The sequence below is a fragment of the Macaca fascicularis genome, chromosome 20, assembly GCF_037993035.2.
Source record: "Macaca fascicularis isolate 582-1 chromosome 20, T2T-MFA8v1.1".
Lineage (NCBI taxonomy): Eukaryota > Metazoa > Chordata > Mammalia > Primates > Cercopithecidae > Macaca > Macaca fascicularis.
Genome location: NC_088394.1, coordinates 77,479,546 through 77,507,122, shown reverse-complemented (window position 1 = coordinate 77,507,122; position 27,577 = coordinate 77,479,546). Strand labels below are relative to the sequence as shown.

General features: G+C 52.1%; 1 protein-coding gene and 1 long non-coding RNA gene across 3 annotated transcripts in view; one reads left to right on the top strand and one right to left on the bottom strand.

Annotated features, from left to right (window-relative positions):
• The window catches only part of CMIP (c-Maf inducing protein), a 267,195-nt gene that overhangs the window by 86,317 nt on the left and 153,301 nt on the right, over window positions 1-27,577 (bottom strand). Inside the window, exons 2-3 of one of the 2 annotated variants that reach the window (XM_005592633.5) lie at window positions 19,693-19,818; window positions 5,289-5,339 (exon numbers count right to left, since the gene is read on the bottom strand). In XM_005592633.5, coding sequence (XP_005592690.1) covers window positions 5,289-5,339; window positions 19,693-19,818 — 177 coding nt within the window. Of the gene's footprint in view, window positions 1-5,288; window positions 5,340-16,334; window positions 16,485-19,692; window positions 19,819-27,577 lie in introns of those variants that run through there. The other variant, XM_065537566.2, reaches the window with a different exon arrangement.
• LOC123570498 (uncharacterized) lies at window positions 24,920-25,929 on the top strand. Its single transcript, XR_006694707.3, has 3 exons — window positions 24,920-24,989; window positions 25,160-25,238; window positions 25,807-25,929. It is a non-coding gene; the product is annotated as an uncharacterized lncRNA (long non-coding RNA).

The following is a 27,577-nucleotide window of genomic DNA, read 5'->3' as shown; positions in this document are numbered from 1 at the left end:
TCACACACTACACACACACAACAGTCACCTCACCACACACACTCATAAAATAGTCACCCCACACAACACACAATCACAGTCACTCTTGCTCTCACACACACTCTCACACATTCACTCTTACATTCACACACACACATTCTCACCCGCACACACACCCACTCTCACACTCACACACCCCACATTCTTTTCCACCCTTCTCCACAGAGGACGGACAGAGGCCTGGGCTTGGATGGGGTGACTGAGGGGCTGTGGCCCCCCTGGGGGGCTGGGAAATCTGCCCAGCAAGAAGAAGACAGCGAGGCCAGGGCAGGCGGCCAGAAAGGATCCAAACCTGGGCTGGGATTTTCCCAGAGCCAAGGGCACTCCTCTGGCCCTGGCAGCCCTGGGACAGGAACATAGGCCAGCTTCTTGTGACACACAGTCTGCTCCTTGAACCCCAGCTCTGGGGCTTGGCCCCTGGGGCTGTTCTGAGTGACCTCGCTTCCCCCAGGGAAAAACCATTTTGGTTTCCAGGACTTGTGTGCCTCGGCCTGAGGAACCCGTCTCAGGAAGCGAGAAGGTGGAGAGGTACCAGGAGCCCAGCTCCCACAGCAGGTGCATCCCGGCCTCTCAGGGCTCCTCTAGGAGCCTGCTGTGTGTCTCCTCACAGCCCGGTAGCCTGGACCTGTCACCTGGGCCTGTTCACATGGACAGACTTGTCCCTCACAGCTGTGCATACCTGGGTCTCTCACCTCGAAACCCTGGACACAGAAACAGGCCAATCTTCTCATTGCTTTGTAAACACACACGGTCTCCTCACAGCCTGAACACGCTCTTGGCCTTGCCTCACAAACTGGGCCTTCACGGCCTCGCGTACACAGGCCTGTTCCCTCATAGCCTTGTGTGCAGACAGGCCTGTTGCCACAGGGCTTGGCCTCCGAGGGCCAGGGCGGGAGCCAGGAGGTGCATCTGAGTCAGAAATGAAGCCTCATTAACCCAGAATAACTGTTTAATGCTTCCACACCCCTGGGAATTAGCCTCAAGGGCTGAACCACCCAAACCAAACAGGGCTGGCCTCCCCAGGGGCCCTCAGGACTGCAGGCTCTAGCGAATGCTGGGAGGCAGAGCAGCCCTGGGCCGGGAGATCCTGGCCCTCCTCCCGCAGGCTCCAGGCCTCCTCAGATCTCCCAGACCAACACGGCAGAGGCCAGGCCGGGAAGGCTGGGAGGAAGAGCAGAGCTGCTCGGACAAAGAGGCAAGGATGTTCAGGGTCTAATCCCGCTTGCCTTCTTGGTGGCCTTGGAACCTTGTGCGAATGACTTATACTCTCTACACTCAGATTTCCCCATCTGCAAATGTCGATAGGAACAGAACCTATTCAGTGAGAGGAAGTAATTCACAAAAACGCAGCATCCAATGCTGAGTAAACTCCTCCAACACGGGGGCTACGACTGCGTGTGAACAGCTCAAAGTTCTGAGCGGAGGCCACAAAAACAGCACTGTTACCCAGATGGAAGAGCGTGAACAAGATGCTGGATATTTTACCCCCGCTCTGCCTTCTTCCACAAAACGATCTGAGGTCGATTCTATAGCAGCAGTTGTCAACCCTGTTTTCATGACTGTCCGCATAAAGAGCTCTAGTGTCTCCCCTATGTGTCCTCCCTTTGAGAGAAATACTCAAGAATACGATTTCGTTGAATAGGGTGGAGCTTTGGAGGGCCACAGACTATTGTAATCATTAAGATTTGTTTAAATCTCAAAGAACCAGTTTTGGTCCCGTTAGGGGTGATGTGGCCCCTGTTGGGAATGCCGGTAGAGATGCAAGTCCAACTTGATAAAAACTAAGCAATGGGAACACAGTATTTAGGAGGTTGCATTCTTTTTTTTTTTTTTTAATTGAGACAGAGTCTTGCACTTTCCCCCAGGCTAGAGGTGGCATTCTTTACGTACAGAAGAATGTGTTCTGACTGTGTGTGCACTGCAGCCACAGGAAACAAATGTATACTGGTGTAGGAAAGAAAACGACAAAAACATTTAGAAAGTTAAAAAATTCAAGCTGAGGTGGTGGAATTTCTAAAGGTCCTCAATTTTGATGTTCCACTGATTTTTTTTTTTCCAGTTAAAGACAGAGAAAAGAAGAGAAAAGAAACAAGGAAGGAAAAGAAAAGAAAAACCTCAAATAGGTGGTTGTAAATAAAGAGGGGAGAGAGTGGCCATATCAGCAGAAGCAGAGGGGTCAAGTCCTGGGAGGGCTGCGGAGTCCCAGTCTCAGAGAAAGGCACTGTTTGATTAAGGAGGAGGTAGGACAGCCGCCCAGATCTGGACTGAAATCTGCTGGGTAACTACGGGTAAATCACTTGCTCTCTCTGAGCCTTGGTTCTTTTACTTGCTTAACGACAACGAACCAGAAACGATCTGGCCAGTCCTGGCGTCTCATAGGTACTCACTAACGGTATCTGAATTAGGTGAACACGTTCTGGAATCTGTCCACAGAACCAGGGTTCAAATTCAGGTTTCCCAGCTCATTTTGCTAGCTGGCGGTACCTCCAAAACACCTGACGTTTCTTTGCCATTTTAAAAGGAAGGAGAGCATGCCTTCTCAAATATCACCAAAACTGGGTACAAAGAGCCACAGGAATTGAAATCAAGTTAAATATCACTGCCACCTGGTGGCAGCATACCTAAATTATTGGGGGGCAATAGTCCAAGGGGAAAAACTGTTAGCATCTTAAGCATGCTGTAGACACAGCCAAAGCTTACACCCTGAGAATGAAGACCCCTTGATCGCCTGGCTAGTGGGCCGGCACGCAGCCAGGCATCTGCCAGTTCCTTGACATCCTGATTTAGGTTTTCTGAAATTTTTAAAAACTGGTTGATTAAATTTAGCAACCATAAATAAACCGGATGCCACCATAATTGAATGCAAACATCCAGGTCTTCATGAGAGCTGCTAGAAACAGTGATCCCAGTTCTAGACTTGCTCAATCAACTGTGTGAATCCCACATGCAATCCTTAACATTTTGGGGGTGGGGCATGGCAGTCTCACTCTATCACTCAGGTTGGAGTGCAGTGGAGCGATCTCAGCTCACTACAACCTCCATCTCCCAGGCTCAAGTGATCCTCCCACCTCAGCCTCCCAAGTAGCTGGGACCACAAGGGCGCACCACTACGCCCGGCTAATTGTTTGTATTTTTGGTAGAGATGGGGTTTCGCCATGTTGCCCAGGCTGGTCTTGAACTCCTGAGTTTGGCTATCCGCCCACCTTGGCCTCCCAAAGTGTTAGGATTACAGGCGTGAGCCACCACACCTGGCCAATCCTTGACATTTGAATGTTTCAAGCCCGAGCTTTTAAATCATCTTTCTAGCCAAAGCCTCCTGAAGTCCATTTCTGTGCCCATCATCTTGGTTGCCCCTTGCAGCTATGCAATACTCACAGATTTCACAAATGCTGCCTTCCAGGTGCACGTGGAAGTACTGTTGAAAATGCAGACCAGAGAAAGGCAGAAAACAGAGCCTTGTGCAATACTGCACCTGACAGCCTTCATTGATACTCATCTTGGCCTTCTTTTAAACAAGGCATTTTTCTCCCAACCTGTCAGGTAGGCAGTATGTCTCCAAGTACATTCTGCCCTGTCCTGAGCTAAGAGAAAATGCAAGGCTGTCACTTACTGAGGCCCCACAAGCAAAACACCACGGGGAAGGGAAGAGGTGGTACCCCCGTCACCACCACCGCTCAGTCCTCCCTCTCAACTGCTCTGGCATCTGACTCCCAGATGGTCCCCAGTAGGTGCTGACGAACGCCCTGCCTGTCCTAAGACACACTCGTACCTGGGCACGTAGAGAGAATCAGGTATCAGAGATGTTCTCCCAGTGGAAACGGAGCTCTCAGCAGCATCTGCTGATCACACGAGCCGGTGAGCACCACCTTACCTGCTTGGCTGACGTCTGTGCCTTCCCGCTCCACTACATTCAGAAATCTCCAGCACATACAGGTACTGGAAAGGTCGAGCTGAGCCATGCCTCAGCCCCTTCCTAACGACGGGAGCTTGGACTACAGTCTGAGCCTCACCTTTCCCATATGGAAATGGCAACAATGATAATCATCAACCTTATGCGGTTGTGGTGACGGTGAAATGGACATGATGAGTCTAGCAGAGCTCCTGGCACACAGCAGGAGCTCAAAACACGCTAGTCCTGGCACACAGTAGGAGCTCAGTAAACACTAGTTCTCTTTCCTTTTGCAGCCCCAACTTGGAGACTCAGCTCAGTTTCTGAGACTTGGCCCCACAGCACAAAGCAAGAGGACCAGCCGCTGACACGGGAAAGGAGGGGAGGGGCCCTCTCTGGGACCAGGAAAGTCATTTTCTGGGGTTGTCTTTCTGCCCCCAACCCTGGCAGTTGGGGGAGCCGCTCTGGAGCCATGAGAGGAATCCTGAGTGTTCCCTGGGTCCTCCCAACACGTGATACGGCACCCAGCTCTGCTCGGGGCCAGCTGTTCATCCCCTGCGGCTCCCCAGCTTACTGTGAGGATGACAACTTACGACACACTGGTCATTCCAGCCACACCCTGCTGGTGCTGTGGGGCCCGGGGCCTGTCAAAGCTTGTTCTAAACCAGAAGATCAGAAGACAAGGAAAGACAGGGAGGCAGGGCAGGAATGAGAAGCTGACTGTACATGCTTCACGCCCTGGTCCTGACGTCAGGGTTTCTATCGCCTAAGCCATGGGGCAGAACTCGGGCTCCCCCTCGGGTGGCTGGGGGACCCTTCTTAGGAGATCCGCCCCTGGGTCTCCAAGATGAATTTCCCTTTACATGCCAGAAAGCTCTGAACCATCCTATGCAGAGCTAGAATCAGAAAATTAGGCCAGAGAATCTGACAACTGAAAAGCAGTGAAGACTACAGAAATAGGGCTCGGGAGTTTGAATCTCTGTTAAGTTTACACTTGGCACGGCCTTTGGAAGTTACTTTCAACTAAGCATCTTGAACCCTGAAGTCCAGCCTCCCCGGCTGGACTCCCCTCAGGGTCACCCTCACTCTGAGAGCAAGAAGTTCTATGATCCTTTTGAAGCAGGAAAACAGCTATAGGGCTTGAGAACACCAGGGCGAGAAGGCCATTTCAGCACTGCAGGGGATGGGAACAGCAGAGGACGAAGAGCCAGGGGCTCTTAGACAGGGGAGCAAAGTTCCTCAGCTGAGCCATCTGGAAGGCATGAGTTCTCCACTTTCATGCCTCTGGGTGACAGATTGCCTTTAAGCCATCACACCGCTGCCTGAGTCACTTTAAACAAGCAACTGAGTCAGGACTTACCTTCCACTGCAGGGAATGGAACCACTGGTCTCGCAGGTAGCTGTTGGCAGCCTGTAACGACAAGAACAGGACAGCAATGTCCGGTCATCAGCTTGCGGCATCTCAGGGCATTTCAAGGCCAGCCATGTGAGCCCCCCAGGCTGCTCTGTGGACAGTGTCTGCCCTGTGACCCTAACGAGTCCGCTGAAAGATATGCTAAGCTGAGCTGTTGTGTGCAAAACCAAAACAGAAGGACCGGCCAGGGAGGATTTCCTCAAAACAAGACATCACTAGCACCATGTGCTTCCTTTGCTGGATATGAGTGACTTCAGACACTGCTGACTCGAGAGCTTTAACTGCGCACACAGCCGGACTTAGGGACACGGGAGGGGCTGGGATGAACTGGTTAGAGGCCCGAAGTGAGGATGGTGGGGGCTGGCTGGAGGCCTGTGCATGAGGACTGTTCTAGGAACTTGGCTTTTGTTATCCACATAGTCTATCCTTGGTCCTCACAGCAACCCTATGAGGTGGCACCTACCATTATGCCCATGTCACAGAGGGAAAAATTGAGACCCCAAGATCTCACAATGAAGTGCATTCAAACCCAGGGCAGCCTGGCTTCCAAGTCTGTGCATTTAACCATGACCTTCTCCTGCCAATGGCAGAAGGTCATAGTAGACGGCGTCCAGCAGACCTAGGCTAAACATGACAGTGGGGGAAAGAAAATCTTCTCTGATCTACCCTACAGTAGTTCTGAGTCTTTGGATATCTCAGCCTCAATTTTCCCATCTGTAAAATGGGGACAGTAACCCTGATTTTGCAGGGATGTTGTAAGGACCAGAAATTATTCTTGTAGAACATCTAGAACCATGCTTGGCATATGGCAGGTGGTCAAAAAATGCACCCATTGTTATTATTATTGTTATCATTATCATTGCCATCATCAAGTCCTTTCCAACAAAATGCAGCCCAAGGCATCCCTCCCAGCCCTCATGAGTATCACTGCGGCTCTCACCTCCTTTCTCGATCTGCTAATAGAACAGTAAAGCTATGGTGTTTCATGGACACCAGACACAGCTCTGAGTCCTAGGTGTGGACTGGCTCATTCAGTCCTTACAAGACAGCCCTGTGAAGTCGGTACTGTCAACATCTCATGGTACAAATGAGGAAACTGAGACTTCGGAAGTTAAAAACTTTCCTGAGGGTTCACAGACATGTGGTGCGGGGCCAGGAACTGAACCGAGGTGGTCTGACTCCTGCTGTAAACCACAACACCGGGCCATTCTGAGTTCCCCATTGGCTACCCCTCCACTCCACGCAGGGCCAAAATGCAGTGTGCGTTCCCCACCAGAATCCACAGCCCTCTCTCCAAAGTGGCCCTGCCTCTGACGGTTCAGGGGTCTGATGAAGGCTGGAGCCTCTCTTCAAGCACGAAAGTCCACCTTCTGCCTCGATGCACACAGACACACCACACAAACTCAAGCGTGTAGCCCCTTTGGTTCACCCTCGTTTGAGGAGATCCAGGTCACGCTACAGGTGACCACCTCTCACTCCCCAAGTCATCTACGAAACATCAGCTGCTCTCCCAGGTCAGGGTCTGGAGCAATCTCTGGCCTTGGATAAATGATCCATTCCAGCAGCAAGTGTGGTGAGGAATCAGGCTCTCGTGGGTGAGTTCAGAGACTCAGGGTTTTGAATCCTGGACTAGACGAATCCACACCAGCCACCCCAAGGCTGGTGGAGCTTGAGTCTGCCCAAGTGCCAAGCAGACAGAAGGCAAGCCCTCCATGTGACACAGGAACTCTTACAAGGGCTGAGCCTCTTACAGGTGCAGGTTCAAGTCCCGGCTCTGCCATGTGTAGTGATGTGACCTGGAGCAAGTTGACTGATGACCCAAGCCTGTGCCCCCTGCCTGAAGCTGCGGAGGCCGAAGAGGAAAAACAGCCCCCTGGAGAGACTGTTGCTGAGCTCCTTCCCATCAGCACTGCCCAAGCTCTACTGGTCTTGTGACAATTCCTATTCATTAGGATGACAAAATACACCCCTGCTCGGGGAGAGCCGTGCGAAGATCCCAAACAATGAACTAATCCATGAAAAGTGCTTCCTCAGCACGGTGCCTGGCACGTGCAAACACTCCACAAACAGGGGCCAGCAGTGTCAGCAGCCATGGCCAGGGCCGTGCTGATAAATGCTTAACATCAGGCTCTCTGGAACAAAAAGCCCTGATCCCAGCGTGTGCGGATTTCCGTGTTGTGAACAATCCCATCTTGGCCAATTCCACACCTTCAAGAGGATGCCCCTGGGCCACAGCTGGGGAGAGACATGCACGATTGGCTCTGGTGGGCAGGTGCAAGCCGGAATGAGCTGGCTCCAGGGCATGCCTGGTCTATATCCATTCCTGTGCTTCTTCACACACCATGGGTGCCAGAGAGAGAAGGAGGTGGTAAGGAAAATAAGCCCCCCTAAACATGTTCCATCCTAAATCCCTGTGATTAAGTTATCCTATGTGGCAAAGGGACTCTGGACGTGAACAAGTTCAAGGTTTTGAGATGGGGAGATTATCCTGGATGATCTAGGTGGCCAATGAAATCACAAGGGTCCTCACAGGAGGGTCAGAGTCAGACTAAAGCAGACGTCAGAGTGATGTGGCCATGAGCCAAGGAAAGCGGGCAGCCTTTAGAAGCTGGAAACGAATTCTCCCTGAGAGCCTCCAGAAGGAACATGGTCCTGACACTTTGGTTTTAGCCCCATGGGACCTGTGTTGGACTTCAGACCTCCAGAACCATAAGAGACTAAATCTGTGTTCTTTTAACCGCAAAGTTAGGGGTAACCAGTCATAGCAGCAATAGTAAATAAAACCAGGAGGTACAACCAGGTTGGTATAACGCTGATGTGAGTTGTTCCACTGGCTCTGAGGGTCCACAGTGGACCCAGGCAGTGCCTGTAAGCTGCCACTGGCTGAACGGAATAGCCAAGCAAAGACAAAAAGAAGGAGGTGGAGGACACCCACACCCCTCCCTCTTCCGTGTCCACTGGCCCCGCCACAGTGCCCTGCATATATGTCTGACCCTAAGAGGGCAGGGGCCACGGATGCTCTACCCACCGCTGTATCCCAGGGCCTGGAGCACCAGGAGACCAACAGGTGTTTTCTGAAGGAACAAAGGAATGAATGGACTAGGAGTTCCTTGACGGCAGGGTCTTATTTCTGAATGCACAGCCAGATGAGCAGTACCTAGCTGGGCCAGGGTTGGTTACAATGGAATGAATCAACACAGAAACAAAGGAAGAAACAGGAAAGCAACCCAGCTGTCACAGGTGGTAGAGCGACCAGAGGAGACTCCCTTCCCCAGCATCTGTGGCGAAACCCAACATAGACCGTCCTCCACGATGGCTAGACCAGCCCTTCCCATCTGGGGCCTCCCCAGCTGGTAAGTCTTAGGGGGCCTTCCAGCCCTCCTCAGCAGTGTGTGAGTCGGTCCTCTGGCTGGCCAGGCAGAGGTTCTTGCCCAGGACTCTGGATCTTGGGCAAGTGCTATAGAGATGGGGCAGGGACAATTCACCTGGGAGGAGCTGGGTCCTGCCCTGCATCTTCCTGCACCGGTGGTGATGGGACTACCACCTGCATGCCCCTGACCCCACCTCCGGGCCATTCTCCAGGCTGCCATCATCCTTCTAGTACATTCCTTTCCTACTTGGAATGGCCAGATCCCATTTCGGCTGCTGGCACATGAGAGCCCTGAGGGACCCGCAGGGCCTACTGGCTCTTGGCATCTTCTTCCTTCTCAAAGTGGACGTTCTGATGTGTTTGCCCCATAGGCGTTTTTTTTTGAGACAGAGTCTCGCTCTGTCGCCCAGGCTGGAATGCAGTGGCCAGATCTCGGCTCACTGCAAGCTCCGCCTCCCGGGTTCACGCCATTCTTCTGCCTCAGCCTCCCGAGTAGCTGGGACTACAGGCGCCGCCATCATGCCCGGCTAGTTTTTTTTTTTTTTTGTATTTTTAGTAGAGACGGGGTTTCACCGTGTTAGCCAGGATGGTCTCGATCTCCTGACCTCATGATCCGCCTGCCTCGGCCTCCCAAAGTGCTGGGATTACAGGCGTGAGCCACCGCGCCCGGCGCCCCATAGGCGTTTTTACAGAAGGAACCAGCATTTCTACAACTGTGGCTTCTCCTGGTCACACCGTCGGGGCTCCTGGCATCTCCTCTGCCCTGAGCTCACATCCAGGTGGTTCTGGCCCTGCCAGACTGGGTCCAGCCCACTGCTTAGCCGTTGGCAGGGATGGCTGCCAGATCTCCTCTCCTGGTCCCTGGCTGCCAGGCCTGGCCACACCCTCCGTGAGCTGAGCTGCATGAGCCTCCAGTCTTGGCTGGGTCCTCGGTAGCCTGCCTCTCACAGCAGCACTCGATGTCTAAAGGCGTGGGAGGGATTTCTTCAGAGCCACTGACCACAGACGCTGCTACACATCAGTCTCTTCTCAGCCCCATCCTTCCAGGCAGAGCCATCTGGGTTTCCAAGCCTTTCCTCCCATGGGAGGGTGTGACCCCCTTCCCCAGCCACACTTGGCTTTCTGGCCACTTCCGTTCCCTCTGGGATCCTCTCAACTCTTGGAGGTCGGTGTGGCATTCCAGGAAGAAGGCAGGTTTCAGTTCATCAGCAGTTTGCAGACCCCAGCTAAACAGGTATGTGACACAGGCTGGCGAACTATGTGCGATGACGCATGTCACTACCAACCACAGACCACGTGTGCTTACTCGGTACCAGACACCACGAGAAATGCTCACACACACCTCCTCTCCTCCTCAATACACCCATCTTACAAAAGAGGAAGCCGAGGCTTGGAGCAGGCAGTGGGGTGCCTCTGCACACTCCGGCGACTGTCCCTGCCCTCCCCACACCTCGGCCAGGACCCCATCCCTCCTCCGCATTCCTGAAGCTTCTGGCGGCCGCTTCTTCAAGCCCTCGGCCCACACCCTGAGGCCGGCTGGGTATTTATGTCCCACCCACAGGACTGGGAGAGGAGGCAGGATCCACGTAGGATTAACTGCGACTGCTCCAGTGAGCCTGGTGTTAAAAAAAAAAAAAAAAAAACAGCTGAATGAATTAATGACATGTAAGGCAAGGCATGGAGATGCCGGGCTGAGGACAGTCTCAATGCGGAACTCTCCTGCGCCTCCTTCCAGGGAGGCAGAGACGGCCAAGATCTCCCACCCACCATGCCCGGCTCCTTCTGCCCCAGTGCGACGAGAAGGAAAGCTGGCCACGGTCCCCTCCCCACCCCCGTTCGGGCTGGCTGCACTTTAGAAGAAGGCAGAGGCTTCAGCCATGTTTGTCCACTGTAACAATGAGCATCTCTCCATCAGAAGTCAAAGGGAGTTTAAAGACCACCTCGTCCAGGGGTTCTCAGTCTTTGGGGGTTTATAGATCCCTTTAAGAACCTAAAACAAGCTATGGACTCACAACCATGTAATGTCAACATGTATGCAGACATACTACACACACACACAGACACACACACCACACAGACACAAACACCATACACACACACCAGTTACACATGCACACACGACACACACAGACACATACACCACACGCACCACACACAAAGACACATACACCACATACAGACACACACACACCATACACACACACCACAGTTACACATGCATACACACCACACACACACATACACCACACACAGACACACACCACAGTTACACATGCACACACACCAAACACACAAAGACATATACACCACACACAGACACACATACACCACACACACAGACACACACACCACACACATACACACCATAGTTACACATGCACACACCACACACAAAAAGACACATACACCACACACACACACCATACACACAAAGACACATACACCACACACAGACACACACATACCACATAAAGACACATATACCATACACACACACAACCAACCACATAAAGACACATACACCATACACACACACCACATAGACACATAACACCCCACACACACACCACATAAAGACACATAACACCCCCCTACACACAACCAACCACATAAAGACACATACACCCTACACACAGACACACACACACACCACATAAAGACACATACACCACACACACACACAACCAACCACATAAAGACACACCCCACACATAGACACACACACCACATAAAGACACATACACCACACACACACCATACACACACACACACCATACAGTTACACATGCACACACACCACACAGCCACATACCACGTAGACACATACACCACACAAATCACACAGACACATACACCACACACACCACATACACAGACACACCACACACACACCATACACACACAAATACAGTTACACATGCACACACACCACCCATACACATACCACAGACACATACACCACATACACACACATCACACAGACACACACACACACCACAGACACATAGCATACACACCTCATACACACAGACACACACCTCAGACACACAGATACACATGCATGTACACCATATACACACAGACACACATCACATACATACACCACACACACCAGTCACATATCACACAGACACACCACACACACATGCACACACCACATACAGAGATACACACTATACACACCGTATACAGACACAGGACACACATGCACATACCACACACACATATGCACACACAGATACATGTGCATACACACCATATACACAGAGAGACACATACCACATATAGACACACACGCCAGGCACACACATGCACACACACCACACACACCAGACATATCCACCATAGACACACACACAGATCAACACTCAGAGACAGATGTGTACACGCACACATGCAGACACACTACACACACAGACACACATACCCCACAAAGACACACACATAAACCATACGGACACACATACACACACACCACACAGTCCCACCCGTAGGACTGTGCAGACAGTTTTGGAATCTACCATGGACCACACGTTAAGGACCCAGATCTAACCCAGCCTTTCCTCCGCTGCCACTTTTCCACTGGGGAAAGCAACGCAGACACCACACACACACCCAGACTTGCTGGGGTCGTCATTTGTGTCATTTCCAGCTCTCTTCCCTCCAGGCTCCTGGCAAGCACACAGGCCAACGCCAACGAGCTGATGTCATTCCGAAGTGACCCGTGGCCCGTGCATGGAAGCCCCTGAGAACCCATGCAGCGCCGGGCACACTCCCTTCCCCCACTGGCCCACGGTGGACACACAGCACAAGTGAGAAACAACGCCTTGCCGTTTCTAGCGACCTAGAATGCGTGGCCACTTGTGACTGTGGCAGCCTGCCCTGCTCTCAGACTGGCTTCCATGCAGCGTGCACTCCCACCAGGAACATTCATTCTGCTGTCAACCCCTTCTCTCCGCTGCCCGCTGCCCGCTGCACTCCTACTTACCCTTCAGGTCCCTGCTGAAATGCCACTTCTCCACAATGACTGTCTTGATGGTGTCTTCCTCTTCCCCTCCCCCACCAAACCGGGCCAGAATGCCTTGCCTAACGCATCACACTGTCCTGGAATCGCCTGTCTAGTTGTGCTGCTTCTGCAGGCTATGGGCTCTGGGAGGTCAGGAACCATGTCTGACTTATGCAGCACTGCGTCCATGAAACCCGGAGAAACATTTGTTGAATGAAAGACTGGCTGAAGTGTTGAATGAATGAATGAATGAATGAATGAATGAATGAATGAATGAATTGGATGGATGGAGACATGGATGGATGGAAAAACAGATAAGACAGATAGACAGTCTGATGGATAAACGGATGGGTGAGCGGATAGATGGATGGATGAATGGGGTATTCATATACTCATTCTGCTCAGTGAAGAAAGTTCACACCCAACAGACCTTCAAAAGAACCCTTCAGCTCTGATTCCCTCTCTTCCCTAAACCGCACTTGCCTAAGACTCTAAAAATGATCATGGCAGTGTTTTCTTAAACACCTACTATATACCAGGCACAGTGCTAATTACATGTAATATCTATGAGCCTCACAATATCCAAGGAGATAAATATTAGGGTATGGTTCACAGATAAAGAAAATGAGGCCCAGAGAGGTTCTTCCTGTTGTCTAGGGTTCCACAGCTAGAATGTGGTAAAACTTAGGGTTCCAGGGCTGGTTAGAGCCTAGGGTTCGACAGCCAGTTAGAGTCTAAGGTTCTAGAGGTAGTGGCCAGGAGAGCTGGGCAGGAACTCAGTTCTGTCTGACGCTAAAGTCTTCCCTCCTTACGATCCAGCCCTGGAACATGAAGCAATGCATCTGAGCTCCTCTGGATTCTTAGGACTTGGGTTGGGACATCCGTGAGCATTATTTCTCCATGGTAGCTGCCCTACTGATGGAACAGGAGGAGGAAGGATGTGGCACGCAGGAGACCTCACCTTGAAACTAAGGGAAGGACCGGAACTTGCCTCTAGGAGAGCAGGCGGAGGCTGATGGAGCCACAGAGGCTGGGACAAGGCTGGACTGTACACTGCTCGTTCCTTCGGCTTGTCTACTTTTGAGGAAGGATACAGGCTGCTAGGCAATGTCTTGAATCCCAGCACAGGCATCTCTAAGGGGCTTCCAAGCAAAGGGAAAGTTGACCAGGCTGCTTTCCAGCCGGGGGAGGACGCACGCTTCTGTTCAGAGTCCCCACACTGTCCTGCTGGTGGCTGAGCTGAGAGAACCCAGCCCAGGGGGAACATAAGGCACGGCTGGAACCCCAAGGGTCACTCTGAGGAGAATCCATTCAGACCCGGGAGAGGTCCCCAAGCCCGACCCTGAGGGTCACTCAGAGGAGAATCCATTCAGATATGGCAGAGGTCCCCAGCCAGACCCCAAGTTCCCTGGAAGCCGGTGCAGCTGGTTCCGACTTCTGGTGTTAAATCTTTGGAATGCTGAAAAGGCCTGGTTCCAGGCAAACGCTGCCCAGTTTCCTCTCCCAAACCTGCCAAGTTCTTTCTCATTGTTGTATTGTCTCGAGAGGTGAGAAAAACAGCCCAGGGTGCGCTGTGAGCGACCTTTTCCAAGCTCCCTTCCCCGGCCCAGTTTCTTAGGGAAAAGCAGCTTCCTTTCTTACTGGAAGGTAGAGAGTGAGACCTTTCTGGTGCTTTCCAGACCGGAAAAGTCCTGCTCGCTACCTTCCAGTAAGAAAGGAACCCACCCTGTCCCTGCCCTGCTGCCAATGTTTGGGGTAAACAGTTGCCCTGCCTCCTGCAGGACTTTCCAGAACATTGGTGGAGAAGAGCGGAATCCCGGAACCCATCCCAGAAAGAGGCAGACACTCTCAGGAGGAGGGTCTCCCCGCTCTTACCTTGCCTGAAGCCTTGTTTGTGGAGCACTGGCTCTGTCTGATTTTTGCTGATGGGCAGAAACTCAATTTTTAGGCAGAATCCCCCAAAAGACGATCTGCACCGTGTTGCTCTTTAATGCACACTACCCCATCCCAGGGGCCAGTGAGGAGCACCCCAGGACGGTTTCATGACACTGTCTACGTACTTACGTACTTACATGGTTGGCCTCCCCACAATGAAATGCTAGCAGAAAGGGCATTAATGGAGGAAACAGGATAAATAGGTCCTTTCTGCAAGCAGGGATTCTAGTAACATGGCATTAAGGGAGCTCATGCTGAAAAACACAAAGCATCCAAAACACACCAATGGGACCCATGCTGGAAGGCTGGGCGCCCCTGTCTGGCAACTCAACTTGCTGGTAGATTGCTCAGTCTCTGAGCTGGGGATGAGGGCCTGAATGCCCTCTCTACCTTCCTTGAAGGATCAGGTCAGCTCCCTGAGGTCTGCAAGAGGCACTGATTCAAATTCTAACAAAGCAAGAGTTTTACAAGGAGCTCCTCAGAAGACAGAGAGAGAGGAGGAGGAGGAAAAGAGAGAAGAGGGGAGAGACACACAGAGAGGATTGGGAGACAGGCTCGGAGGTAGTGAGAGTCTTGGAGGAAGGACCTGCAAGAGAAGCCCAGAGTGAAGCACGGCAAGAACTAAAGAGAGAGAAAGAGGAGAGGCAGGAGGGGATGGAAGGGGAAGGAGGGGAGAGAGATGGAGACAGAGGAAAACAGACACGCGCAGATGCCAAGAACCTGAAAGACAGAGACGGAGAGAGATCAGGCATGCTGGGGTAGGGAAGGGGCACTGGTCCTCTTCGGGCCCTGCCATTCCCCTAGTCTGTAGAGAATGGCTGTGCTGTAATGCAGCAGGGTGCAGACCGTGTGACAGCACAGCCAGACTGCAGGACCGAAGAGCCCCCTGTGATCCGAGGCGATCTTCCCCAGGTGCCTGCAGCATGAGGTCAAAATGAAAAGGCCTTGAGGCCAGCACTGCTCCACAGAACTTCGTGTATCAATGGAAATGTTCTCTATCTGCGCTGTCCAACACAGCAGCTTTAGCCATGTGTGGCCCCCGGGCCCTGGAGGTGTAGCTAGGGGGCTGAGGAACTGTGTTATTAATTTGTTTGAGTAAATTAAACCCACATGCGAGCTGCCATGCGTGGCTGGTGGCGGCTGTGTCGGGTGGCACCGTTTAAGGCATTTCCACTTCTCTGCTGACTAGGAGCACTCAGGTGATGCTGTTCGGATGGGCCGTGGCCCAAGAGGGCACCTGGCTGTTTCTTGGTCCCCTCTCCCACGCTGGAGCAGGGAAGATCTGTCCCCAGGGCCAAAGGGGTTGTTCTCTGTGGCACCACGGCTCTGGGTTCTAATACAGTGTGTTGTAGGTGAATCAAGACAAAGTAAAGGCTCTCAAAGCAGAGGGTCCTGCCACCTGTCACAAAAGGCACGGGAATATAACCAGGACTGAAGAAAGCCCTGGGCACCACACCGGAGGCCAAGTGCACTCTGCCCCAGCCTCCCTAGAACCACACAGACTCACTAGTCCTGTTTATAGAATGAGCCAGCTATACACCACCCATGCATCACGGTGGGCAGAGTGTGGGGGTGAGGACGAGAGGGAAGCAAGGGAGAAGCCGATCCAGGCCTACCTCTCCTGATGGAAATGGCAGCCAGTGAGAGAACCACAGCCGCCAGGGGCAGGGGCTGCACCCACCTGGGTTCCCCTTGGGGGAAGGGTTGGGAGGCCGAGTCTGCTGCTCCCGCCCTAGCTCGGAATCCAGCTCTGGATCTGAGGAGCTGCAAGCCGCCGCCTCCTCCTCCTTTTCCCTCTGCTTCCTCCTCTCCTGCTCCTGCCTCCGACTGCGCTGTCCACGGGAGCCGCGGGCAGTGAGTAAGTGGGATGCTGGAGCAGCCAGAGGCTCCCGCCCGCTCGGCTCCTCAGCGCCACAGGGCCAGCTCTGTCCTGAAGCCCTGCCGGACGCGGGGCCAGGCGAGTCATCACAGCTGGGCCCGCCGCCACGGCCAGGTTAAAGGGACATTCCAGGCACTGCCTCTCTGCTTTTCAGCCTCACTGCCCCTCCATCCATGGGACGAGTGATGCTCTGGCCTCCCTTGGGGGCCAGGGCTGCCCCTCCAGCCCCAGAAGGAATGAGGCCCCTTTGCTGGTGGAGGAGGAAGGCGAAGGCTCAGGGCCTCCTCTCCTCCGACTGGACTGTTTCAAGGGGCTCCCTCCTGCCTCTCTGTCACACACACATCTAGGCCCCTCTGCCCTGCCACCATACTGATTCCTCTAGTGTCCCTCTACTCCTTCAGAGCTTTCAGTGGCTCCCTACTGCCTTTGGAAAAGAGTCTGAGGCTTCCTCACTCAGCTGGCAAGGCCTGGGTGATCCGGCCATCGCCCAACAGATCTAGACACATCCGCAGCCCAAACTCCATCTCCCCATCTCCTCCAGCTACAGCAAGTACCCAGGTTGCCCACATTCATGCTTTGCACACACATCCCCTCTGCCTGGAGTGTGGGCCCCCCACCCCACCATCCTGGCACACTCCTACTCATCCCTCTACACCCAGTTCTAATGTTGCCGGTCTGGGGAGCCTGCTTTGGCCCCCCAGGCCAAACGAGTTTCTCCTTCCTCTGGGCTCCCAGTCCTCTGGGGTTGCCTCTGTCTTAGCCATTATATCAGTAATCATTTGTTTATGGTCCTGTCTCCCCAGTGGCTGAGGGGCTCTTCACACATGGGGCCTACTCCAGCAAAGGAGAGAGGCTGCCTCAAAGCTCTGTGATGGCAGGAAAGTCACTAGGGTGGGATATTCTCCGGCATCCCTACCTCTCTGTTGGCCACGGAACCCTGTGATTGCCCACCCCATCTCCCACCCCGGAACCCTGTGACTGCCCGCCCCATCTCCCACCCCGGAACCCTGTGACTGCCCGCCCCATCTCCCACCCCGGAACCCTGTGACTGCCCGCCCCATCTCCCACCCCGGAACCCTGTGACTGCCCGCCCCATCTCCCACCCCGGAACCCTGTGACTGCCCGCCCCATCTCCCACCCCGGAACCCTGTGACTGCCCGCCCCATCTCCCACCCCGGAACCCTGTGACTGCCCGCCCCATCTCCCACCCCGGAACCCTGTGACTGCCCGCCCCATCTCCCACCCCGGAACCCTGTGACTGCCCGCCCCATCTCCCACCCCGGAACCCTGTGACTGCCCGCCCCATCTCCCACCCCGGAACCCTGTGACTGCCCGCCCCATCTCCCACCCCGGAACCCTGTGACTGCCCGCCCCATCTCCCACCCCGGAACCCTGTGACTGCCTGCCCCATCTCCCACCCCGGAACCCTGTGACTGCCCGCCCTATCTCCCACCCCGGAACCCTGTGACTGCCTGCCCCATCTCCCACCCCGAGGGGGTTGGCACTGACCACCCCCTTCATGGACTCTGTGATGTAGCCATCGGATGGGCAAGAAGGAGTGAGTGAAGAGGCAAAGGAACTGGCAGGAGAAGTGTCTGGCAGGAGGATGACACTGACCTCTATCATAAAGACAAGAGGAGAGAAAGAAAGGAGAGGAAGGCTTTGCTGGCTGCGGTGGGAAGGCAGGGGAGGGACAGTGTGGGGGTGTGGGGACAGGGTTAAAAGAAAAGCGTAGAGGGCAGAGTGTGAGAGATTCACTAAGAAGAAAGCAGACTGGGGCAGACGTGGTTTCCGGAGTCCTCTGAGAGATGACAGTAAGAAACAGGACTTTTCTAACAATGCTAAGTTGTGATGGTCCGCCACTGAGCTCAGCATTCCTTGGAGCCCAAACTGGGTGACTCTTAGCCCAATCCTGTTACACAATCCAGTGGCCGCTAGATCGAAAATTCGTTTTTAGAGAGCATCTCTTTGGGCTAAGAGAAGATTTCCCTGGAGAAACAGGGTAGGAATAAAAAGATCCCAAAAGAAAAATGGAGGCAGATCTTCTTCCCACTGATAAGAGGGTAAATTTTCTCTACATGAGGGGTTTCGGACTCGGGGTTCCTCCTGGAAATTGGGCTGGCTCCCCGACGTGACGTAACCTGTCTTATGGATGTGTGATCGTGGTCGTGGTTTTTTGTCGGTCACTTCTCCACTCTTGGTGGACCCACCTCACCGCCTCTGTGTGGACCTGGTGGGGCTACCAATCCAAGACCTGGGCCTTGCCTGAGGTCAAGAGTGGGTGGGTAATCCGGGGAAGTGCCTTCCTGGGGGCTGAGTGGGAACACAGCAGAGTCGATCGGATCTTCCATGAGATTTTGTAAAAGGTACTGGAAACACAAAGGGCGCTCACTCATAAGGACTCTAACCTCCAAGGATGTGGCTTTGGGCTGCAGGTAGGTCCTCTTTCCTACCACATGGTGAGATTCTGCCAGTGAAGCCAATACACAGAAGCACAGCCAGGAGACGGAGAGAGAGACGCCCACTATTAATGATGTCATCTGACCCCTGGATCCAGCAATGCCTGAATTCCTCTCTAAGACTTCCCAGTTATTTTAATAGTTAACAGCATTAAACTCTCTTTTTGTCTCACTAGTTGGAATAATGTTCGTGTCATTTCCAACCAAACATCCTGACCAGTACATACAGAATGCACTTTTTTTCCTGAAAAGACAAGTTATAATTCTATCCGTCTCAAAAGACTTAGATCAACCAGATGTCAGAAACCCCCTCACTCAAAGTAAAGCAAAAAGTTAGTATCTACTGCTCATCTGCTTTTCACAGCCTTCTTGGGCCTAATAACGCACCTGTGTGCCTCAGTTTCCTCATCTGTAAAATGGAGATAAAACTTATTTATCAGGTTTATTAAGGGAACTAAATGAGTAACCTGAAAAGTTCCTAGACTGCAGCAGGTTTGCAGGAGGAGCTCAGACCATGCACAGTCCTCTTCCTTTACTCCAGTCAGACCCGGTTTATAGCTTTCTTATACTTGGGGAATAACACCACCCAAAGTTAAACCTTTCCTCTTGATAGTTGGCTGGCTCCCTCCAAGGGAAATGAGGGGGGCGAGTGCATGAAGATGAGGGAGAAGAAACTGCTTGTTCATGTTTATTTCTCCTACCTGCAGTAAGACAGTTCCCCCAGGAATCGTGAGCTGTAAACAGTACTTCGGGGCATTCTCCCAGGACAGCAGCTGAACGTCTTCAATCGCGCTGTAGGAGACTGAGTTTTCCATGTACCCAGTTGGCTGCAGCAAAAAAAAAAAAGGAAAAGAAGAGACATGCATTGGTTACAGGAGCAGGCATGACGTCCGCATCTCGGATGGTTCCTGGAAACATTGCCCCTGTAGCGACAGGCAAATGGAGCTGGCGCAGGAGCTCGGCACCTCTGGCGACCAAAGGAAGCCTCCCTGTCTCGGCTGGCCATATCCAGCTGCAAGGGGGTTCACTGTAAAACTCCACCCACACGTTTGGAGGTGCAGAGTTAGGAACAGAGTGGGAACAGCTGGAGGGCAAGGACTGAGGGACTGCTGCTCTTGGTATCCATGGGGCCAGCACAGGGCGTGGCCGGAAGCCCACCATCCCTCACCAGCAACGAGCCACCACCTTCTCCTGCCCAGAAAGCACCCATCTCCCTTCCTCCTCTCCCCAAGGATATGTATCCTCCACTCGGCCTCCAGAGCCACATTCCAAGACGGCAAACTCCATATCCCCACCCCGCTGCTCAACATTCTTCAGTGGCTCCCAATGGCCCAGCCACAAAATCCACACTCCCATCCACAATCGACAGACCCAGTGGGGTCTGCTCTCCCTGTGCCCCCAGCCCCGCCCCTAGGCGGCATCTCTATTCTGTGTCATTATCTGTTGGATGTCTGCCTCCTGGCCAGGCTGCGAGCTCCATGAAATCGGGGCCTAGGTCTGTCTTGGTTCCCACTCTTTCCCCAGTGCCTGGCCCATGGCAAGGGCTCAATAGCACGTGTTGAAAAGAATGAGAAAGGCTATTATTATCGGTCATCGTTGGGAGTAGGGGAAGGGCAAGAGAAATCCACAGTCACCCACCACTCTCTGAGTGAGTCTTGCTGTCCTGAGAAGGCACCAGGTGACCGAGGGATATAATGGCCACCAGGAGCCAGAGCAGGTGTCCTTGTCACTTTGGCTCCAGGAAGTCAGACTTCAGGAGAATCAGGTGAGTGCAGCACAGCTGAGAAGAATAACAGCGAACACCTCCCTAGCTCTTGCACGCACCCTGGGCACGTTGCAATCATTTAATCCTCACACAGGTCTTGTGGAACAGGTATCAAGGTCATCCCATCATACAGACAAGGAAGCTGAGGCTCAGGAGGTCACGTGATTTGCCCAAGGTCATCCAGGTAGGAGTGGCATGGAAAGGACTGAACTCGGCCATCTGACTCCGGAATCAAGAGACCTGACCTCTATCCTGTGTTCCAAGAAACAGGCCAAGGCAATTCAAAGTCTAAGGCCAACAGGTTAATTCTACCATAAAGATGGGGGACCTCCGTTAGGTTTGTTAATTTCAGTATCTGTCTGCCAAAGAAGAGTCACGGTGATGGGGGTGGAGGTAGAGAGGGTTGATGGCTGAAGCTGCCTCAATTTCCCTGATGTGATCAATTGCTAGGCTCAAAAAGTACAAGGGATTGATCAATTCATTTTTCATTCATTCCTTCATTCATCCGATAGACATTTACTGAGCTTCTATTATGTTCCAGGCGCCATGCTAGGTGCTGGAGATTTAGCAGTAAGTAAGACAGGAGACCAGTGGGCAAACGGGCAACAAACAAAATATCTAAATAAATAAACTATTGGAGAGTGGCAAGTGCTGCACAAAGAATCACAATGGGGCGTGATGACAGGTGGCTGACAGCAGGAGTAAAGAGTGTCCCAGAGCCCAGGGCCAGTGCAAAGGCTCTGAGGTGGGAACAGCTGGGAGTGTTCGAGGAGGAGCAGAAGGTGAAATGGACAGAGGGCTGGGCAAGCGATGCCTTGGAGAGAAGGGCAGGCCACTCCTGGGGAGGTTGGTAGGTCCACCTAGGGGCTCGGGGATTCCTCCCGGGGGTTGCAGGAGCTTTAGCCAAGGTTCACAGGGATTGCTGCTCAGAAAACAGACTGGAAAGGAGACAGTGGTGATGGGGACAGTCTGCAGGCTGCTGCAAAGGTCGAGATGAGCGACAAGGCTGCTTGGACCCCGTAACCTAGGGGAGGAGGCAGCCGCATTCATCCCGTCCTTTCCACCACTGCATCGCTCACCCCTCAGAGGACCCCCTGGCCACCAAACCCGGCGGCTGCCATGTGCCACCCAAGAGGGTTCTCTTTATACCACCATGCCTCAAAGTCACACTCCTGGGTCTGCCCTTCACCGTTCTGGCCTATTCCAGCAGCCCGTGCACTGTTCTGTTCTCACTATTCTGCAGTAAATGACTCAGCCCTAACAGCATGTCTTGTCCTGAGCACTGCCGGAGAAGCCAGGGCTTGGCGGTTGGTTCTACGCTTATTTTCCTCATTCACGTTCAAATACTTATTGTGTTGCTCACTGACTGTCTGTGTCCCCTGCTACTATTTAGGTACCATGGGAGCAGGAGGGTTCACCTGTTCTGTTTCATGTGCCTAAATGACGTCTGACATTTAAGAGGTGATTACTAATTTCCTAACAAATGAATGAACACCTTACGAAAAAAAAAGGCAATGTTCATCCGTGTTTTAACTATAAGCATCACCCACAACACACTGGAGAGAGGCTTTGTGAGTCTACCTTTCACTTACGCTGCCTTAGTTGTCTTAATGTGGCTTTGATCTGAAGTTGCAACCAAGGCTTTTTTGGGAAAGGTTGTGTATAAATAAATACATACTGTTTTGTGTTTTGTTTTGTTTTGTTTTAGACGGAGTCTTGCTCTGTTGCCCAGTTGCAGTGGCACGGTCTCAGCTCACTGCAACCTCTGCCTCCTGGGCAGAGCAATTCTCTGACTCGGCCTCCCAAAAAGCTGAGATTACAGGTGCCCGCCACCACGCCTGGCTAATTTTTTTGTATTTTTAGTAGAGATGGGGTTTCACCATCTTAGCCAGGCTGGTCTTGAACTCCTGACCTTGTGATCCACCTGCCTCAGCCTCCCAAAGTGCTGAGATTACAGGCATAAACCACGGCACCCGGTCCTTTTCTTTTCTTTTTTTTTTTTTTGAGATGGAGTTTCACTCTTGTCACCCAGGCTGGAGTGCAATGGTGCGTTCTTGGCTCACTGCAACCTCCACCACTTGGGTTCAAGCGATTCTTCTGCCTCAGCCTCCCGAGTAGCTGGGATTACAGGCGCCCACCACCACGCCCAGCTAATTTTTCAGTATTTTTAGTAGAGATGGGGTTTCACCATGTTGGCCAGGCTGGTCTCGAACTCCTGACCTCAGGTGATCCTCCTGCCTCGGCCTCCCAAAGTGCTGGGATTACAGGCATAAGCCACCACACCCAGCCCATTCTATTTTTAAAAAGCAGACAAGCTGCTTGCCTCCTGTCTGAAGCAGGATTTGGCCAAAAGCAGACTTTTTAGGACCAAGGAGACCTGCGTTTGGGCCACTTACTGTGTGTCCTTTGGCAAGTTACTCCCCCTCTCTGAGCTCACCTTCTCTACTGGTTATGATGAGAATTTATTTAATAGGCAGAATTCCTGGTAGCACTAGAGGAGATCCAGTTTATCAAGGACTCAGCACAGTACCTGGAACAAACTAAAGAATGCAATCAAATGAACTACTTTGAGAAAGAGGAATCTTTGCCTCTGGGGTCTTCCTTCCCAAACCCATAACCCAAGTCTAACCATCAGAAAAATATCAGACAAACCCTAACTGAGGGACCTTCCTCAAAACTCCTGACCAGTGCTCATTAAACACGAGGAAAGCCTGAGCAACTATCCCAGCCAAGGGAAGTTTCGGGAGACGTGACTACAGGTACTGTGGGGATCCTGGATGGGATCCTGGGACAGAAAAAGGACATCACGGAAAACCTAAGGAAATCTAATAAAATATGGACTTTGACAATCATGTATCAATACTGGTTCAAGAGAGTTGTGACAAACGCAGCACACAGACTAAGATGCTAGCAGCTGGAGAAGCAGACTGCAGATGTGTGAGAACTCGGAATATCCTCGTCGCTTTCCTATACATCTCAAACTGTCCTAAAAGAATATGTTTATTTAAAAACAAAAACAAAACTGCTGCTGCTGCTATAGTGCTATCACTGAGCAGGAACGCAGGAGGCCTGCAGGGCACACGGGCTGGATTGGGATGGAAAGCCTCTGAACACTGCTGCTCCTTGGGCTCAGATTTGAGCTAACACTGCCCCGGCACCTCTGCCGTGCTGGGTACTTTCCTATTGCTGGGATGACTTTACAGATAACTGATAATTCCCTGGTAAGCTGAACATGATGACCAGAGCTCCAGGGGAGGAGATTCCCGTCTGGGGTAGGAGGCTGAATTGGATAAGAGAAAACATTAAAATTCTCCTCCATTGAGGGATGGTAGGGAATCCTGCTCTAAGATGTACAGCTAAGAGAACAATAAGCAGATGAAAATTCTTTTTCCTAAACGTTAAGAGCAGTGTAAGGCATACTGTATGATTCCATTTATATGACATCCTGAAATAAAACTACAGGGGCTGAAATCACACCCGTGGCTGCCAGCCGCTGGGGCGGGTGAGGGGCAGGGGGACTCTTGGGGGGGACTCTGTATTGACTGTGGGGGCGATGTTACTTGGCTGTATACGTTTGTCAGAACTCACAGATCTGCATGCTAAAAGCATGACTCTTACTGTATGTAAATTACAACGCAAACCTGACTAAAAAAGGCAATGTGTGAATACTGAAGGTAATTTGGAAGGTGATGAATAAAATCTTTCCCATAAAAATCCAATCAAGACCACTCATTAGCACTCTGGTGTATGACTTTCCTGATTATTTTAATACATAATTTTTTATAAAGCCCAAATCATATGGTACACAGAATTTTGTAACGTCTTTTTTTTTCACATCATCGCACATATATTTCCCTGCTCTGAATGGCAAGCTCTAGAACTCTCACTGCAGCAGCTATAAAATATTCTGCCACCATCAGTTTCATCCCTGCTCTCACCCCCTCCCTCAGGGACAGTGCCACTGTCTCATTTTATGCTGCCGTGCGCAACTCCGCAGTGAACATCCTTGTGAAACATGTTTTTCTACCCTATATTTAGGATTATTTCCTTAGGCCAGATTCCCAGAAATGGAATTACTGGGACAAAGGGCAAGAGCATGTTTTACATTGTTGCCAAATTGCTCTCATTAAATGGATATTAAAGGGAACCGGGGAGCCCTGGCCAAGGCTGAGGGGCTTTTGTCCTGGGCCACTAGCTTGACAGGGCCATGTGAGAAGCAACGAGCGAACCCAGGTAGGTTCAGCGGGCCCGCTGGCTAATTGAATGCCTGCAAGGTGACAGCGCCCAGAGGGTACTGGAGATGCGGCAGCCCACAAGCTGGGGTTCGGGCCCCTGGGGACGCTGCCTTCCGTGGAAGCTGGAGAATGGGTCAGTGAACTCTGCCTTTGTCTTTTTGCTCTTAGGGACAGATATGGGGCTAGTTTTGAGGGGTCCTGAATTTGCCAGACCAGGAAGAGATACTTCGCCTCCGCCTGTTTCCAGGTAAGCCCCCTGTCCGGTGGCACGCAATGCTGGATCTGGGCTGGAAAAAGGAGGGCCTAGAGGGACCTCATGAGGGTCCCACGTGAACCCCCAGAGATCTTCAGAACTGGCATTCCAAACCAGATACCGCCTCAGACCTGCTCCCAGAGTGGGTGGGGAATGGGGTCAGCTGACCCCCCAAGAAAGAGCCCCCGTCAGGCCCGCCCCTGATGCTGGCAGAAGGCCCCTAGCCTTCGCCTTCTCTTGCCTTTCTGGGGAGCCAGCTCCCTCCTGCCCAAACCTGCCTGCTGGTTTCCATGGGGATTCCTCTCAAAGAGAATATGAATCATGACGTCCAGGCTGACTCAAAACATGTCCCAGGGAGGGGAGGGGAGGAGCTCCCGGACCCCAAAAGAAGAAGCCAGTCTGGAAAATCCTCCCATGAGCTTGTTCCCGAGGCCAGAGAAACCCTGCCCAGTCGGGGATGGGGCTGAAAACGGCAGGCTGTGTGTCACGGGGCATGTGTGGCCCTAACATCTGGCTGGAAGTGCTGGACTGGAGACAAGTCCCCTCTCTTCCTACATGGAAGTGGCTTCAGTCATCACACAGGGGACACCTATGCTGCACAGTCGGGTTCCACGTGGCACCACCCCACCGTAAGGAAGGATCTGCTGGCCCCGCACACACACCCTGGGGCGCCAAAGGAGAAACAAGAAGTTGGATGGCAGCCCTGCTTAGACAGTCAACAGCAACAACAACAACAACAACAGTACCAGTGATGAGGCTGCCATCACAGTGGCAAACACAGTGGTGCCAAAAGTGCCTTGTGCTGGCAGAACGGGCTTCAGCCCCCACCTCCACTGGCTGCATTTCTAAAATTCAAAATAAAATTCACACAACGTAAAACTAACCATTAATCACTTAAGATGTACAATTCAGTGGCATTGAGTCCATTCCTGATGCTGTGTCACCATCATCTCTATCTAGTTCTGAGATGTTTTTACTCCCAAAGAAAGCCCCATACCATTAAGTTGTCACTCCCTGCTACCCCATCCCCAGGCGCCAGGCAGTCACTAGCCTGCTATCTATCTGTGGGACTTGCCTGTTCTGGACATGTCACATAAATGACATCACATACTTTGTGGCTCTTTGTGTCTGGCTCCTTTCACTTACTGTTTTTGAGGTTTATCTGTGCTATGGCATGAATCGGAATCGCATTCCTTTTTATGGCTGACTGACATTCCATTGTATGGGCAGGTCACATGTTTAGCCATTTGTCTGTTGATGGACACATGGATTGTCTCTAACTTTTGACTACAGTGAAGAGTCAGCTGTATATATCTTTTCTTTTCTTTTTTCTTTTTTTTTTTTTGAGACGAAGTCTCGCTCTGTTGCCAGACTGCAATGCAGTGGTGCAATCTCGGCTCACTGCAACCTCCGCCTCCTGTCAAGTGATTCTCCTGCCTCAGCCTCCTAAGTAGCTGGGATTACAGTCACCCACCACCACTCTGGCTAATTTTTGTAATTTTAGTAGAGATAGGGTTTTACCATGTTGGTCAGGATGGTCTTGAACTCCTGACCTCATGATCCACCCACCTCTGCCACCCAAAGTGCTGGGATTATAGGCGTAAGCCACCACGCCCGGCATATATCTTTTTTTAATGACAGAAGGAAGGACACCTGCTATGCAGATGCTAGCCTCACTACAATACGGACATGCACACGTGCCCCTGGTTAACATTCATCAAGCAGTTACCATGTGGCCAGCACATGCTAACAGCTTTATATATATTCCCTCATTTAACCTGACAACAATGCTAAGGCGGGGAGGCTGTTTTTATTCCTGTTATCCACATGCTACAGAGGAAGAAACTGAGGCACGGAGTGGGGGAAGTCTCACACAGGCCTCCTGCTCTTATAAGACAGGCCCAGGATTCAATTTCATAACCCCCCAAGACAGCAACTTTCATCCCTCTGTTATGCCAAATTCCTCTGGCCAGAGGCAAACTCCAATTTGTGTACCTCTGTGCTCACACACCTCAAGTACATATTATGCAGAAAGGAGCTGGGACCAGAGCTGAAGCTATGGCTGGAACCAGCATGGCAGGGGTCTCAGGACCGGCCTTCTGTTACTGTCCCGCGCAGCAGGTCCCCAGACACCTGTAGTTCAACTTGGCATCACTCTCATGACACACCAGGAATGAACACTCCGAGCAGGTGCACAACTTGACCAACCACACACAGTTGTGTGTGAGAGCTGGGAGGAAAACTAACATGTTTGGACTTCGTGCCCTGGCCTTTGTCTACAGGCAACTAGTAAATTAAAGACCAGACTGAGGTGGGCGGATCACAAGGTCAGA